Source organism: Taeniopygia guttata, chromosome 10 (genome assembly GCF_048771995.1).
Source record: "Taeniopygia guttata chromosome 10, bTaeGut7.mat, whole genome shotgun sequence".
Lineage (NCBI taxonomy): Eukaryota > Metazoa > Chordata > Aves > Passeriformes > Estrildidae > Taeniopygia > Taeniopygia guttata.
Genome location: NC_133035.1, coordinates 7,997,699 through 8,014,976, shown reverse-complemented (window position 1 = coordinate 8,014,976; position 17,278 = coordinate 7,997,699). Strand labels below are relative to the sequence as shown.

The following is a 17,278-nucleotide window of genomic DNA, read 5'->3' as shown; positions in this document are numbered from 1 at the left end:
AAAGATGAAAAACCAAGGCAGCCCAAACAGAGCTTACTTGTCATTTTGGATGCAGTGAAACATGCACAGCAAGATGCAAAAATAGAGCTACTTTGTTTATCTCAGTTGGGTTTGTTTATCACACACTTTCTTGGCAACAAAGACCATGTGAGAAACTCTCCCAGCCAGCCAGAGGTCATCACCCCTCACTTGTATTGGTTTAACTAGCTAAAGAATAGTCAGTTGGGTACATGAAGTCTAACATCTTAAAAGGAAATCAAAATGCGCATCATTGCTGTTGATTTATGTTCAGCAAGATGGATTTACAGATTACCAAAAAAATTAGCAGAAGCAAAGACATTTAGTGGGGCAGAAACTCACAAAGTGATTTTGAACTTAATCTGAAAGTACCTGTTTGTGTAACTATATACTAAAACAAAAGGAGCTCCCCGGTCTGTTGGGATCATTGACAAGCTCTAGAACATACTGAATTATATACAAATGCTGCTAACAGACACATAAAAGAAAACCTAAAAAAAAAATACTCCCTAATCTTCTCTCTAGATGATGCAACAGTAAAAAAACAGGAATACGGCTTAAGTATTTAAAAAGTTAATAACCATTGATAATTTAGAAAGCAAATTCACAAAACCTGTAGGTTCAACATGTTTTTACAAGCATTTTCTACTTCAGCTGTCCTCATTAACGACAACCTGGCACTGTATCACAGGGAAACAGAGTCTCTGTGTCCAGATAACTCCTGGACTACAGACATAAAACCCAGTATGTTTAAACACATTCCAGAAGCAAATTCAATCAACATGAACATTTGTCAAGAATTCAGGGGAAAGTTCTCTGAAAGAACTTACTAAAGACAAAAATGTAATGGATTTGTGTGAGAAATTCATTTCACTTTGTGCAAAATACACACATAATGACAGAATTATGCAATGACTTCCAGCTAAGCCCACACCTACCCCCACTTTGTGGTGCATTTGATCTCCTTGCTCTTGTTGGCACTGGTAAAGGTCATCTTTCATATCTTTTAATTCACGTGTCTTTGTCACCAGCTGCTGCCGTTTCTGGACTTGCACTGTACCTACAAAGATAAAAAAAGTTTATTTTGATAGACCGACTTAGAGTAAGCAGAGGAACAGAGGAACCTAAACATCATCTTCATTCTCTTTGAAATCTCAAAAGTATTCTTAACTTGCCATTTCAGCCCTGTCCTTACCAGAAACTGTTTAGCTGTAGCAAAATTGTTTTTTTCAATGATAAACCATTTCTCAGACCCAAAAATTTCCTTCTACATTGTTTTTTCATTAATAAAAAATAAAGGAATTTTGGAAGACTATATAGAAATAAGTTAGAGCCAAACCAACAAGTTATGCAGGAAAGAATATTTGTGACTTCTCTGTAAGTTTTTTAGTAACAGGCAAGTAAAACAGGATAAAATGGAGACTATTGGTCCATGCATTATCCACTTCAGAACTACAACCTTGAGTATTAATTGATTTACATGAATAAGAGGGGATTAGCACAGTGTTTAAATTTTCATACAGAAATACAATTATTACACACTGCTCACAAAGCAGCAAGTATTGCAGGCCCTGTCGTGTCCTTCTTATCCATAAGCAAAGGCTGCAGAGTAAGTAAGTGTCCCATTTTTCAATTGTCAGATAAGGACTCAGACACCCTGGTTTTCAGAAAAAGTATCTTTGCTGTACTAGCCACCAAATTTTTTTGTCAAGAACAGCTTCTTGACTGGTACTTCCTCACCTAATACACATTCTCTAAATCCTAACACTGATGTAGTTTTTATATATTTGCTTTTAAGATTCTCTTGAATTGACTCTAGAGAAGAAGGCAACAGAAGTTTTTAGGTGTTTCTTTCAAAACCAATGCAGAATTATCATAATGGAAATAGTATCTGTAGCACTCTATTCAGAGCTCTATTTCTGTATTTAAGGCAGAGAGAGATATATTGTTAAACACAAGAAATATTGTAAATACACTTACACTGATGAATGTTTCGTGCTCTCTTTTTACCTATTGTCAGGTGTGACCTTAAAAAAGACTGTTATATTAAACCAAGTTGAACCATAATAGTCCAATTCAGCTATGCAAAGACAACATTTTTACAGCAAGGATTTTAAGTCTGCAGCATCCTGATAAACACTTCTTGAGAGCATTGATCCTTTCATATACTGACAGTAAATTGGGTTTTTTTATCTTTTATAGATACTTTTGAGGAAGTCCATCAATCCTAACAATCTTAAAGCCTGCATCTGAAAAAATCATCATTTAGCATTAAGGGGTTCATGTTCTACCTAACATAATTACAGAAAAAAACACTTAAAGCTCTTTTTCTCTCCTTATCAAAAATCCTAATTTAGGTACAGTAAGCAAAAATAACATTTAGCATCACTGAAAATTAACATATTGAGGTGCCATTCCTCAGTAATTGGTTTGTGTTTCCAGCTGGTACTCTAAGTCACAGTATTCTTCAGATTCTTTAAGTAACCAATCCAAATCCCTAGCATTATAGCTATAGTCCCCCTTGCAGTTTCTGGTTAAAGAAAAAAGTTAAATATCTGAATGTCCATAAGGAGACATTTTTCTGGCAAGGACCTTCTACATAATTTAAACTTCATCTGTTACCTGAAAAGTTTGCCTTCTTTCAGTTCTCCTTCCTAGAGCATCATAAAGCCAGTTAACTCAGTTTTATACTGATGAGGATACAGTTGTTGATTAAAATCTAACCCTAGTTGCTTTCTACATCTCTGAAAGTCTTAAGGGGGTCCTAGAGCTCTAGCTAAAAGGAAAACACTATTCAGATATTGATTCAAAAAAAGAATAGTAATTTTATAATATGTTACGCTTTCCAATCCTCTCACATAACACTATTAGCCTAACATTAATTCCAAGCTGAACCACAAAAATACAAAGTAGTCCTCTAGGGAGATGGACTTCTCTCTGCAAGTTTGTGTTCAAAAAAACACAAACCTAAAAGCAGGAAGATGGAAGCAGAAGTTCACTTCCTTTCTAGTGGTAGAAAGATAAGTTATCACATAACAATGAAGAACTTTCACTTGAAGAAGCAACAATTGAAGCCACACAGAGTTGTCTTCCTTCTGCTGAAAAATGCTGCCATCACTGTCATCAATGATGACAATTTTTACTTAGAAGTATAGATTCAATGAATGAACAAGTGCATTTCTTAAAAAATGTATTGCCCTGAGTCCACGTTCAAAGTGTATTTTCCATCCACAGATCTTCAAGTTCTTTAAAAAGATAGTGTTTATCATTAGCACCAAACTAAACAGAGTGAAGTGATTAACAACTGAAATCTCAAGTTCCCCTCACAAGCACTATCACAGATTGCTGTGGTCACTGTGCTCCTCTATGCCTGTATCATGCCAATGCTCACCAGTTTTCACACCAGTTACTACTACATAAAGTATGTTTGTATAACATTTGGATTAGTTGTTCCTATAATCCCACATCAGCAATTCCTGAGACGTGATTATTGTTTGATTTTCATAATGTAAGTATGCATACATATTTGGATGTGTGCGTACACATACACACGCATGGTTTAAAGAGTAAATCTGAATGCAAGCACAGCATCCACAGTACATCACTCAAGGCTCTTACCTTCAGGTTTACCTGAGGATAAAAACAAAATGGGATCAAGTGAAAATTAATACAAATCTCAAAAGAAATGCTAAACTTTAAATCCCTATTAGTCAACACCAAATCCAAAGAAAATTATATCCCCATCTCCAACTGAATCATGTGTCTTTTTAGAAAGGCATATTTTCATATAGAACTAGAGCTACTCAGGAAAAATTATTATTTACCACATTACTGTATGAATAGTGTATATTACATACAGTTGCACTGCTACAGGACCTCCCTGTATTAACACTACAGCTGCAGTTGCTTTCTCTCATTTTTAGGTTGTTAGCTGAGAAGAAGAAAAACCATCGGAGTCACAACGCAAGCTGCGGACTCGGTGCGTGCCGCTTTGCCTGAACTCACCGTAGAAGTGTCCGAAGCCCATGCTGATGGCTATCACCAGCGCCAGGATGATGCATCTGTTGAGGCCACTGCTGAACTGGCGCTTGTGCTGCTCGTCCCGGGCCGGCTCCGGCTCGGGCTCGGCTGCTGCTGCCTCGGGCTCGGAGCCCGACACCCCGCGCTTCCGCGGGCGCCGCTTGCGCACGGCCGGGCCGCTCGGGCCGCTGCCTTCATCGCTGCTGGACTCCTCAGGGCTGGCCTGAGATGAGAAAACTGAAAAGCAACGCACAGCGCTGGTTAAAACATATTCAGTACTGTGGTAAAGAGCAAACTGAGTATCAAGATATGTCATATTTATGCAAAACAGATTTGGTGTTTATCTTTGAGAATATTAATAAAACAAAATTAAAATTCTAATTATGTCATTTTGCTGGAAATTATGCAAGGAATGTGTGCTCTCCAAAGTTTAATTTTTTTTCTTTTTTTAACAAAATAATAGAGAATCAAGACATTATCACTAAAAAGCTGTGTGGCACTTATCATTCACTCGTTGCAAAGTGTTTCAGTCAATCCTGTCTCCTAAAGCATCTACATGTACTGCCCCTGCAAATTTTTGTGAAGTAGAAAGACAAAGAATTCAGTTTTCCTTCTCTTGCAGCTGTTAAAACTGAAATAGTTTATAATGAAAAAGCAATACACAGGCTTCCTAAAAGAAGGCCTCCTAGAAGACAGTTTTGTTACACACTCTCAAAAAACTTCATTCTGTGATCTGCATGCAATTGCAGAAAAAAATCAGCTTTCAACTGTATACATTCTGTACCTAATTCACATGTCTGGAATAAATTCAACGGGACCAGTGAAGTCTCCAGACATGACAAAGTGTTCCTGCTTGGACATTAATTTTGCTGCTCACAGTCACACAATGCAAGTGCCCCTCCTAGAAATATGGTTGTTCATTCTCTTATCAGATGTCATTACACAGAATGTAAAAATAGAAATATAGAGAGGCTGTCCTTGAACAGTTCACAACTGAAAAATCATTTGTTTGAGCAAAGCCATGCACACATCACTGAACAGACAAGAATGCCAAGCAGTGCTAGCTATTATCTATAAAATGCACTACCACTTAAGATTCTTCACTTAAAATAAATTACAACTTGAAAGAGGTGATTTCAAGCCCAGAAAAGATTATCAATTAGTATCTGAAACACTTCTAATTTCTAAGTCCATGGACAAGTAATATGACAGATTATGAAAGGCAACTTCCTCCCTTAATAAAAAACTTCATTTTAGTAAATCAGTCAAACCAGACCAACCAAGCAGACTTTGCAATAAAGACAAATCACTTAAACAGTGACTTGGATGTGCAGACACTTAAATGAATTTCTATCGCTTAGTAGAGAAGGACACCATTTTATACCCAGTCATTTAAGCAGATGCATAATTCCCAATCCTGAAAAACAATGGCAAACATTCAGAATGCGTTCCTAAAATGCAGAGCTCAGACATTATAGAGAAATATACAGGACAAACTTAGTAAGAGATGTTTTTCTTGTTCATCTGTGGGGATTTTTAGGATTTTTCAATAACCAAAGAAGCTTACACACATGTAATACAAAAGTAGTTAAGGAACAAGCTGCTTCTCACCAAATGGGAAAATTCTTGGATACACACTGGACAGCAAAGAATAGGAAAGGAGTCAAAAAATGACTATCAGAAAGAAAAATGCTGTAAGATACTTAACGACATTCATAAGCACTTACTGCCATGTTGTCAACAGCAATTACACTTTCAGGCAAGACATTGCCTTACAGCTGCTGTAAGAATTCAGTACAAAGCTGTGCTCTAACAGAACCAGGATGGAAACGACTACAAATGAAACCAAGTGTGACCACAATAGCAGTCCAAAATCCTAGTTTCTACGGTGATTTTGAAGTGTCAGATCTATACCAGAAATCAGATTAAGCTGACATTTTTGCACGGACACAGCTCAGATACAGTTCACTGTAGCATATGGGTACTTCTGCTGGCTGAACTTCATTCATGAAACAATATTAAAACATTTCTGTTTGCATGATGAAGACAACCTAAACAGGAACTAATTTGCAAAAAGAAGTGGCAGAAAATCCTTGTAGAAGGCTTTAGTATCTACATTAGGAAGAATCTGAGGCTCATCCTTTTCCAATACAAAAGAACACTCATCAGGAAGTGTATGGCAAAGATTTCTGTTGACACTTTTTACTTTTTCTCACTTCTAAAACTTCAGCATTTAAAATACTTGCAAAAGTATTTTGCAAATACTCCTGACATTTTCTGCAATACTTGATCAGTTGAATGCCCAGCACTAAAGGTCATGCTGAAATCAGCTTATGTTAGAAGGATGAAATTCTTTTTGCCAGTCACATGTAGGCTTGGAATCCAACAAGAACTATCCACTGAATCAATCCAGCACACACATTCAAATGTATTACAAACCTTACTAACATCTGCTCCAAACTTACATGCAAGGTTAACATCTTTTTAAAGAAGCACATAAGACACCCACAGCTTAGCCAAGTTCTCCAGTGAGGATTGGCTTTCAGCATCTGTCTAGAATATGACTACAACAAGATCAAGTCAGATTGCTTTCAAAAATTGTAAGAACACTCCATGCAAGCCTTAAGCAATCAGCTTTGCACAAGCTGATCAAATTTAATCACACCACCTTGAAAAGGAAGACTGCGAGATACATGCTCTTTCACCTCATTTCCCCATCCCCTTACACAGTCAGGAATCTTCCACAGCTTCTCCAGCCAACTGACTTTTGTGTACAAAAACACAGAGGGGGAAAAAAAGACACTTTTAGAACTCATCCCTAAAAGAAAAAAACTAAGTCAACTAAATCTTAACTTAAAACTTAAGTCAGATTCCCCGAAAGACTTAAAGAAGGTGACAGCTTTGTTACAAATCTTCACTGGTTATAATTAGATGCTAAGCTGTCACTTTCTGTTTCCAGTGGATACTACACAGATACATGAACATTTAATGATGCTGTATCCTACTCTAAGGTAAAACGGTATTTTAGGTAAAGTCCTGCTTGTATAATAAACTTAATTTGAAAGACAAAAATCAGCAATACAAAGGTGTCATAAAGAGAAAAGAGAACAGAAGAGATTACAAATAAGCAGCTATAAAGAATTATAGAGGAAGACTACAGAATAGCAACAAACAGGAAGTTTTTTGTTTGGATTTGTTGGAATTATGTTTGTTGTTCTTCATTGGACAAATATCCATCTCCTTCCTCCTGATTATAAAGCTCAGCTTATTTCAGCCAAGCACTGGGAGTATCTTAAATATATAAATATACACTACATAGCTATGAAGGTGGTACAAAGTTTTTGTAACCATACTGCTTAGTCCTCATGGCACCAGAAAGCATCTCCCACTTGCTAGTCATTTATGCCAACTCTATATAAAGCCCAAAATATTGCCAAGAGAAAACCTACAATTCTTCTGTGAACTAAGAGTAATTTTAATTCTCCAAGATATGCTACAAATTAACTTTCCATTTAACTTTCCATTTAAAACAGTGAACACTGAGAGAGATTGCTTTCAAATAAAAAGATCATAGACATACATTTAGACAAAATTGTAGAGGGCATCTAGATTTTTCCTAGAGACTGCAAATACTTGGATATGTACTCAACAAAACCACTATTTTTTTCCTCTCTCCACAAAAAGTGGGCTCCCTAACCAAAGATTGGATTGGATTTTTTCCCTGGTGACATTTTTGCACACGGTTGCTTAGGACTGTACTTCTCTTACCAGTTTCTACATGGGAAAATGCGTATTGACTGCTAGAGGAGGAACCCATGTTAAAATCCTCTGAACTCTGAGCTTCTTCACCATCAGCTGGAGCTTCCTCCTGACTCTGAGTTTCTTCTGGTTTTGGAGCTTCAAGTGTGACAATGTCAGAATCATCACTAATAGCTCCAATGCAGGACCCATCATCAGGAACTTTTTCTTTATTTCCCTAGAGAAAGGGACAATGTGAGAATTATTCAGACAAAAAAACCATAAAATAATTAAAACAAGCAAACAAAAAAATAAGAATTGTTAGAACTTCAGGAAAGGAAAAATTTGTGTCTTTATTTTAATGCTTTCAAAACATTTCTTGCCATTGACAGATGGGGTTTACAGAAGCTTCTGAATAATGTAGTCTGTAATATAATTTACCTCTGGAACTGTCTGAGATTCCTCAAAACCAGATAGAGCATTATCTACTGCTGGGATCTCTTCATCATTGTTGCACTGAGCTATATGAATAAAAAGAGGAAATAAACAAGCAAACAAATATGGGATTAAAAGCAGCAACCATATATTATGCCCACACCCATGTAATATTAAAATACAGTGTCATAATGTCATTTTTTAGGATTACAAGCATTGATGGTTCCTTCTAAATTATTCTTATTTAATCTATTACATTACTAGGGAATAATTATTTTATCAATAACACTTCTATAAACTATCTTACAGCAACACCACATTATTATATATATATACATTATATTGTGGACATTATTCTATAGCACATCCGAAGTATGGACAAAATTACAGACATTATGTTAATTTCACATATTTCAGGAAAAATACTTTTATAAAATCGATGACTGAATATTTTCCATAACACTGCTGAAGCAAATACCATGACAGAGGTCCACAAAGCACATAAAGATCTATTCAAAATACTAATTTTATGCCAATTCTACAAGAAATATTGACCTATTTCATGAAACTGCTTCTCCTTTTATATCATACCTTGCACATCAATTGCCTGCTCCTCTTCTTGCAAAGAAACATATTCTTCTGAAACAAACTCATGGTTGTCATTTGTGCTTCCATTTTCTGAGGTCACTGTCTCTATGTCAGAACCCTGAAGGTGAAGAGTTTAAATGGACATTACAGTTACTGGGGTTTCCAATAGTAAAGTAGGAAGAAAGGGTTACAAAGAAAACAGAGTATTACTAATAAAACAGAAACAGAAAAACTGAGCCTTTAAAACTGAAGACAGCTTTGAGCGAAGACAAGCAAGCGAAATACCAACTAATTAACTAGAGTGAAACAAGTGTTAGTGTGTAATACTCATGACCAAGGTTAAAAAAAGTTAGACAAGGACAATTCTTGAGGGGAAAAATGACAGCAATTTGGGCATTAATTAACAACTACACCGAGCATTTTAAACAACTATTATTATTGTCATTATTAGACCTGTTTATTAAACAGAATTTAGAGAAACAGAGAAAGTTTTGAATATGGGATCTAATTCTTGCTCCCAGGTCCATCTATTGTATGCAAATACACAAACCCTCCCAGAAATAGAACTTTCAAGCATTCCAACATGAGCTCCAATAAATACTACTGCCAGGAAAAACTATGTATAACTTTACTCCATCTCAATTCCCATGAGAAATTTTGAAAGGCTGCTTATATAGTACATCTCTGACACCTCAAAACCAAATATTTATACAAATTCTATATTGGATTTCTGTCATTAATCCAGAAAGGAGTTTTTGTTATTAGTCAGCTGCCAGGCAGCAACAACACCAGAGCACAACAGGAACTGCAAATAAAGAACACTAGGAGACTGCAGGGTACTAAAGTCAAGCACTCTGCTTGACAATTCCAAATATTTAATCTTTTTATTGTAATTTTTGTTTAAAAACAGTGATGAGACACCAGTAAAGCAAACTACAAACATGCAAAACATAACTGAAAAAATACTAAGTCACTCTGATCCATAAATAAGTTGAGCTGTTTTTGTAAACAGAGATAGTTATTTTTGCAACAGCAGGTGTGAAATTACAGTAGCAGCAATACTTCCATATCAGTTTCCCTGGATGTCTCATTTCAGGACTCAAGCAAACATGTATGCTTTTGTTTTTACAGAGACTGTGTTTCAGGAAGATTATATACTTCAAAAAGAATTGCATAAGATACATTCTATGTCACAAATTTATGTTTCCTTTTTAAAAGGCTTCAAAAATTAACTGCTTTGGTAAACTGTTAAACATTGTGTACCTTTTTTCTTTTTTAAAACACTTTGTATCTTTTTTCCTTTTGACTACATAAGTATCACAACTTTGATTTCATGTGTTTTGCAGAAATTTACCTCTCATTTACAAGTAATTTACTATAATCTGAGTGAAAGCTCAGGAAAGAAAATACAAAGTTATTTGGGTTTTTTGGGTTGGTTGGGTTTTATAGATAGGTATACAGGTTTATTATGTGACAATTTTCTCTGGTGTGATAGAACCACTGTTCATTTCTTAAATTGTGAATAAGAAGAATAACAACATTTAAGTTTGCCCAGGCTCCACAAGAAGAAAAACATCAGGAGTATTGCTTAAGACAGATTACAATTTTAGCTAAGAACCCAAGATAATGGACTAGCTGAGTACACAGTAAGCCATGCTTAGAAACACACGGGTGTGAATGTATGAACTCTCTGATCCACTGATCTGATGCTGGACCTTCATCACTCTTCCATCTCAGCAATAGCAAAGAGGTCAAGAAAAGATATTGTCACCTCCCTACTCTCCTACACAAAATTAGCAAGTCCTTTCTTAGGAGCAGCCCAACAATGCAGAGCACTGCTTCTCTGTCCAAAGCCCACACAGCTGCCAGCTCCCTGCAGCCACAGCCTGGACAGCAGCCACTTCCTGCCCTCCAACTCACTGCAAAACCTATCCACAAACAGGTTCCACTGGGTCATCATCAATACAGGTCACAACAGTATGTGAGAAAATCATACCACAGTACTCCAAATCTGTCTAACCCACAGTTCTACCCCTAAATATCCAAATCAATTCAGTGTAGTACACAGTAGTCCATGTGTGAAGGGTACCTGGCCATCCCATCCATTCTGCTTTCTTCATGCTCAGATTCAAAGCTGTCCTATCAGAAGAATGCTAATAATGGCAGTTCTCAAACACAAGTGTTTTCTCATTTTTATTTCACTGAATCAGGGATGAATAACTGGGAACACAAAATCTCCATGTCACAGAAATCTGTTCTGCTTCAGCTAGACAAATCCCAGCCATCCTACAATCTTGTGTTATGTTAGCTTATTTAGACTGCATAATTCATTTGCAGTTACAGTGTAAAATAACCATCCCAAGAATGAAAATAAAGTCTGCACTTCACAGCTGAATAACTCAACTGCTGAACTCAACCTCTAAATCCTTTTACTTTTATCTGAACTCTGTGAGTCCAGCAGCCTGTACACTCTTGTAGCCCAGTTGGCCTTGGGGAATGGAATGCATGAGTTTTCTGTTTCTTTTGGTGATGAGATTCCCAACCTGTCATCCAGCCAAAAGCAAGGACAAGAAGTTTTAACCGTCTCTTAAATACTTTGCTGCCAACAGAAATGAAATCATGGCCCAATATTTATAAACTTCCAACTGTATCACTTGTGACACGGAACTGTCAAAACATGAGTGAAATCACAAATTTTTAATAGCATGGTTCCAAGTTACCCATTTTCATCACAATCTGGAAAACAGGGGAGTGTGCCATGGAGAACTATGCATGATCTTCAGCCATTTTTCCTGCTTTCCTCCTCTGAATGAAATATCTCAAGTACTGGTCCTTGAATTTTTTTCTGGGGCAGGCAATGAGTAGATGCAGGCAATACCTAAGTGTCATTCCAGGAAAATTGTCAACCCATCTGTCCTGAGGATTCTGGCTCAATGGCCTCCTCAGTTTACAAGACAATGCTAAATACGTAAGAACCAAACCAAACAAGCAAATCAACCCACCCATCCTACACTCACAGATCAGCTGAGATCTGCAGAGATACAGAAATCCTCAGGACTAAAGGAAGAAAGGATGCTGGATACCCACACTACCAGGAAGGGCTTCTCAGATGTTCTGAGCAACCCAGGCCCACCTTGTCCACTGTGGGAAGGGAAGATAAAACACATAAAACACTCTTCTTATCTACATTCATGTGTCTGCACCTGAGCAGGTGCTGAGGGCACCGTGTCAACCAGCACAGTCAGTGCAGTCATTTGATCAAACAAAGTGCTGACCTTGCCATAAGACTCCTGCCCTCCAGACTCCACTGACAGCACTGATTTCATCCACACAATGCAAACTTTGACACCCACATCAGATCCAGACACCTGTCCCATTACAGTGGTGGAATAACACTTGTCCCTATCCTAATTTTCTGTAAGGAAGACAACATAAGGACAGACGGCTGCTCCTGAACAGCCACTGCTGAAATTAGGATCAGATACTTTAGTGGTAGAAAAAACTTGGGGAAATCATGGAATCATTCCCTTCTGTACAAGATATTTTTCCTGCTCAGTATTCCCAACTTTGTTTCTTTTGGTGAGGGTACATATTTATCAGGAGGACAAGAAATATATTAGTAACAACAGACAAGTTACATAGAATGCTAATGTTTTCAGGCAGGGTGGAACAGAAGAATGCATGCCACTAAAATTCTACCAGCTCTTCAAAGTAAAACCCTTGGAGAAAAAGAAATTCTTTTAAATATCAAAATTTGTATCAACTATAGTAAAAATATACTTTTTTTTTAAAATAGAAGTTTCATTATTTACTTCTAAATTTCTATATTCTCTGTTGGTATGCCAAGATCCACACAAAACAAGAATTACTAAGCTGAAATAGTATTTTAGTGCATATAGATAGCCCTAAACTGACAGAACTTTACCAATGTGAAACTGGGTACCTCATGATTGATGACAGTCCATCCGCAAGATGAATCACTGTCACTGGAATTCTCAGACATTTTCAAAGCACGCTGCAGGTAAAAGTAGACTCTTTTAATATCCAAGACACACAATTTCACTGCTCTATTGAAAAATAAATAAACAGAATAATGGAAATCATGACATTACAGAAGAACATACTAACACAAAAATTGTTTTTCTATAATTGAGGAAAAAAAATCAGAATAATAGTTGCAAAAGAAAATATATTCTTTTGTACTTATTTCCTATTATCTTCTTTATACTTGGAGCAAATATAGCTTTGCTACGTACATACTTATTTCAGCCAGTCAAAAACTCTTAGACTAGACACACACACACAAGAAGCCAGTCAATAAATTAATAATTGAAGCTAAAAGAAGATGCTATAGACAATTTTCAAACATTAAATAATTTCTGCTTCGTTACATGCACAGAAACTACAGTTTATTCCAGAAAAACGGTGTGCATTTTTGGTTTTTTTTTTGAGAAGAAACAATTAGGATCTTTTGGAACTAATTTTCTTCAACTACTGGGCAAAATCAATGTTTCCTGTTTCACTCCTTTCAACTACTCTCAAATACACTGATTCTGAGGAAAATTGAGAGTACCTGGCAACTACAAAAACAGAATGAAAAAAACCCAAAGTATAAATTTTTTAAAATAATATTACGAGATGACTGGTAGCCACTTTCAGAAGAGAACTGTCCAGCTGCAGCTGCCTGTATATCTTTTCTCCTTTTTAACAGGAATTTATCAGGGATACAGAGTATTCATTAACATCATACTCAGATCAGTTTTTCAAGTCCTTAACTACCCAAAAGACTTTATAAAGAAGTTTAAAACATTTCTTGTTCCTTGAAAAAAAATATAGAGAGTTGTTATATAAAATTTACTATGATTTACTATAATTTACTAGGTTCATCTTGGTAGAAAAAATCTTCCCAAAATTGAACAATTTCCAATCGATTGCCTGTTATAGTATGCATCAACATAATAAAACAGCCAATGAAATCATAGTTCAATAAAGCTTTTATCACAGAATTTCAGACACCTGCTTTATTTCCCACTCTGAGTTAATTCCACTAAGGACACAGAGGAAAGCATCTGTGTGTTTAAATTTAACTGCTTTCTACTTTATTATCAATCCTGTCTTCACTCCTGGTTTCTCAACACAGCAATTATACAGAAAACTTTGAATGAGAACATCTGAGTACACCAGTGTGGCTAGAAATTGGCACAACAAAATATAAAACTTCCAATTCCATTTAGGTTTCTCAGAAAACACAGTAAACATGTGTCTCATATCTCTGCATTATGGTAGTTATTGCATGTTTTTCTAAGATAAAACTATTTTCTCATCAACTCTAATATATTTACAGTTCCAAAGGGAAAAAAAAAAAAAAAGGCAATGGTGACAATCACAATAACAGTTTAAAAACAAATATTCACTAACAATCAACTTAGGTATGAAACCTAGAGAGAAACTGAATTTCTATTTTTTTATAAAGCCCTACTTTGAATATGGTTGCCATTTTCCTGTAGATATTTTTCTTCCTTCATTAGTGCTTTTCCCGGAATCTTAACCAGGGAATGTCAGGTTGGGAGGGGGTGGGAAGAAATCTATTTTGGTTTGAGTTGTTTGGGTTTTTTAAATCACACTGCATACAAGGATTTTTTTTTTTTTGAATCGTGATTTGTTTTTAAATCATACTTCTTCAATCATCAAAATAACAAATGCCCAAATGGCAAAGCCTGAGTTCTAGAGTTTACTTGTGACGATGACATCTGCTTGCTGGCATTAATTACTCTAAATCTGACCAGGCAGCAGCAGCAGCATTCCTTTCACAGTAAGGTAACTCCCAGCACCAGAACTCGTCACCTGTCAGAAACATCACTGGCTGCCCAGCAAAATCTGAAGTGAATTCTCAAAAGACAACTTCATGGCACCAGTACAGTTTGATACAAGTGCATCTACAGATTTTGAAAGCCCAAATTGTCACGGCGGACTCTGTGTTGGACATTGCAACATCTCTCTTCCTCCAGCTAGCTCAGCATTTCACCCTGGGCCTGGTGAACACAACAGAAACACCATCCTGCTCCCCCTCTCCAGCCAAAAACACACTGACAGGTAACTACAGAAACCCAAAGGTATCTTCTGTTCTCAACATACAACCATGGCTTTGGGCTCCACATAAACACCTGTCTTCCCATCCCAAACAAAAGTTTCAGTACCTCCATGGGTACCAACATCATCAAAATATATTAAATAAACAAACAAAGACACAAGCAGACAAACAATCATCATTTTCTCCTGCATACTTATCTTGATAAATGGCCTTAAGTTGGAAGTTATTTATATATATTCAACCAGAATATTACACTAACAGTGCACATTTAGCTGCATACAGGTGACAAATCACAAAAATAGAAAAAATTTTTCTATTAGTATTTTAATTAATATTTTAACATATTACATATTTTTAATATTAAGAAAAATAATGTCATTTTTTAAAAAGAATAATCAGAAGAACACTAAGGTTTATGGTCAAAACTGCTAAATTTAGCCAAATTACAATAGATAGATAGCTTGGCATCAGACTGAAGGGCATCTCTAGGGTAAATGTATTCCTACAGGTACATTCAGCAAACATACACATATAAAATAAAATTAAAGAACTTTATTACTCAGATCTAAAAGATTAAAAATACCTACAGGCTTTAATAAAAAAATTACCTAGGTACAGTGATCCTAAAGTTCAATCATCAGCTAAACAGCTTATTTCTGTAACAGATTAATAAAATGCACATAATCATAACTAAATCTGAGGTCAAATTCAATCCCCTAAGTACACTAAAAAAAAATAAGACTAATTTGAACCCAATGGCTAAACTGATCCACTCACAAAATCTCCAGTTTGATTCTCCAGCAAATTACAACGACCCACTAAGAACCAGTGTGCTTCTCCAAGCAGCCTAAAGGGGCTGGAAATGCTGCCACCGTCTTCCTGAATGCAACTTTTTAAAAAAAAAAAAGATGGCTTTGGGCAGGAATTAAACAGACATAAAGCCTTCAAACTTCCTAATGAATCAAGATGACACTAATGGGTTCTAGTCCAGTAACAGTGGGGGTAACTGGAGGATACACTAGAGTGTTACACATCTCCTGTATATCAGGCCAAGCCAGAAGGAAACACTGGGGGAAAAAACAAACCATAACCAATCCCGTGGTGCACTGGTTTTGTATGTTCACTATGTATCTTCATTGCCACTGTTGACATCACCTTCTTAATTTCTATCTGGACAAATTAAATATCCATTATGCTCAGAGTTCAATTTGTATGTATTTGGGGGACACGAAGTCTGAACTATTTTCCTATCCTTAGTGAAATGCAAAGCAGAAGCATAAGGTGTAAAAGCTTACAGCCATATGTATTGTTGATAACACCATACTGAGTTATCCCAGATACGTATATAAAAAAAAATCTGAGATACCACATCCTATTTATCCACTGTGAAGCAGAATAAATACCAGTCTTAAAAAGAAGAATCACTGGAGTCTAAATAAACCCTTAAGCTCAATCATCTAAAAAGAGGATTTTCAAGACTAAAAAAATAACCTTCAACAAGCATTGACAAAGATGAAGAACAGGCACCAAGAGAAACATGAATGTGTTCCACAGAGTTTGCTGAGCTGTCATTCCAAGCAAAAACTCTCAGTTCTCTTCTACAGTTGAGTCTTTGTTGCACAACAGAAATAAAAATAGGTTCAGTGCTATTACATTTCAGGGTTCTCAAGGAAGTTTATTATTTCTACTAAATAATAATTTCTTCCCCTAAGTAACATTCTCCTCTAAGAATATATTTAGCAACCCGTATTGGACATTGAATATTTCCTCGCTATGAAGGAAAGACAAACGTGCTTTCTGCAAGGCAGTCTCTCGCAAGGCTCAGTGCCTGCCCCTCGCACCGCGCAGGTGCTCCCGGAGCGCACCTGAGCCGAGCGCGGCCCGGCGCCAGCGCCGTTCAAGCGCCAGGACGCTGTTTATGAAACAGAGCACCTTGCATCAGCCGGGGAGGCAGCGGCAGATGATGACAGAGAAGGAAGTTGGCAAAGGCCGGCGCGCAGGGCCGGGGCGGCACGGCGGTGCCCGGCGCCCCCCGAGCGGCGCGGCCGCCCCGCGCGGCCCCGCTCAGCGCTGCCCGCACCGCAGCGGCCGCCCCGGCCCCGGCCCCGGCTCCCCGGGCTCTGCCCCGCCGCGGGCGGCCCCTCCCCGCCGCAGCCGCCGCGCCCCCCGGAGCTCCCCGCGGCCGGGCCGGGGCAGGGCGGCCGCCCCCGCGGGCCGGTCCCGCCGCCTACCTGAGCGCGGCCCTTGCGGGGCCCGGCACGGACGAGGGGCCGCGGCCGCAGCCGCCGGTGACGCCGTCACAAACAACCCGGCCCGCCCGGGCCGGCGCCTGCGCGCGGGGCGGCGCCCGCAGCGCCCCGGCGAGCGTCGTCCGCGCCCCGCCGCGGC

At 37.7% G+C, this 17,278-nt stretch overlaps 1 protein-coding gene across 4 annotated transcripts in view; it reads right to left on the bottom strand.

Moving 5' to 3' along the window:
* CCPG1 (cell cycle progression 1) overlaps positions 1-17,278 on the bottom strand; it is a 23,318-nt gene extending 6,040 nt beyond the window's left edge. For 2 of the 4 annotated variants that reach the window (XM_072933918.1, XM_072933916.1), the window contains exons 1-8: positions 17,122-17,278; positions 12,743-12,814; positions 8,803-8,917; positions 8,218-8,297; positions 7,807-8,014; positions 6,707-6,802; positions 4,024-4,275; positions 957-1,078 (exon numbers count right to left, since the gene is read on the bottom strand). In XM_072933918.1, the coding sequence (XP_072790019.1) occupies positions 957-1,078; positions 4,024-4,275; positions 6,707-6,802; positions 7,807-8,014; positions 8,218-8,297; positions 8,803-8,917; positions 12,743-12,802 (933 nt within the window). In that variant the 5' untranslated portion in view covers positions 12,803-12,814; positions 17,122-17,278. Of the gene's footprint in view, positions 1-956; positions 1,079-4,023; positions 4,276-6,706; positions 6,803-7,806; positions 8,015-8,217; positions 8,298-8,802; positions 8,918-12,742; positions 12,867-17,121 lie in introns of all 4 variants that reach the window. The other 2 variants (XM_072933917.1, XM_072933920.1) reach the window with 2 other exon arrangements.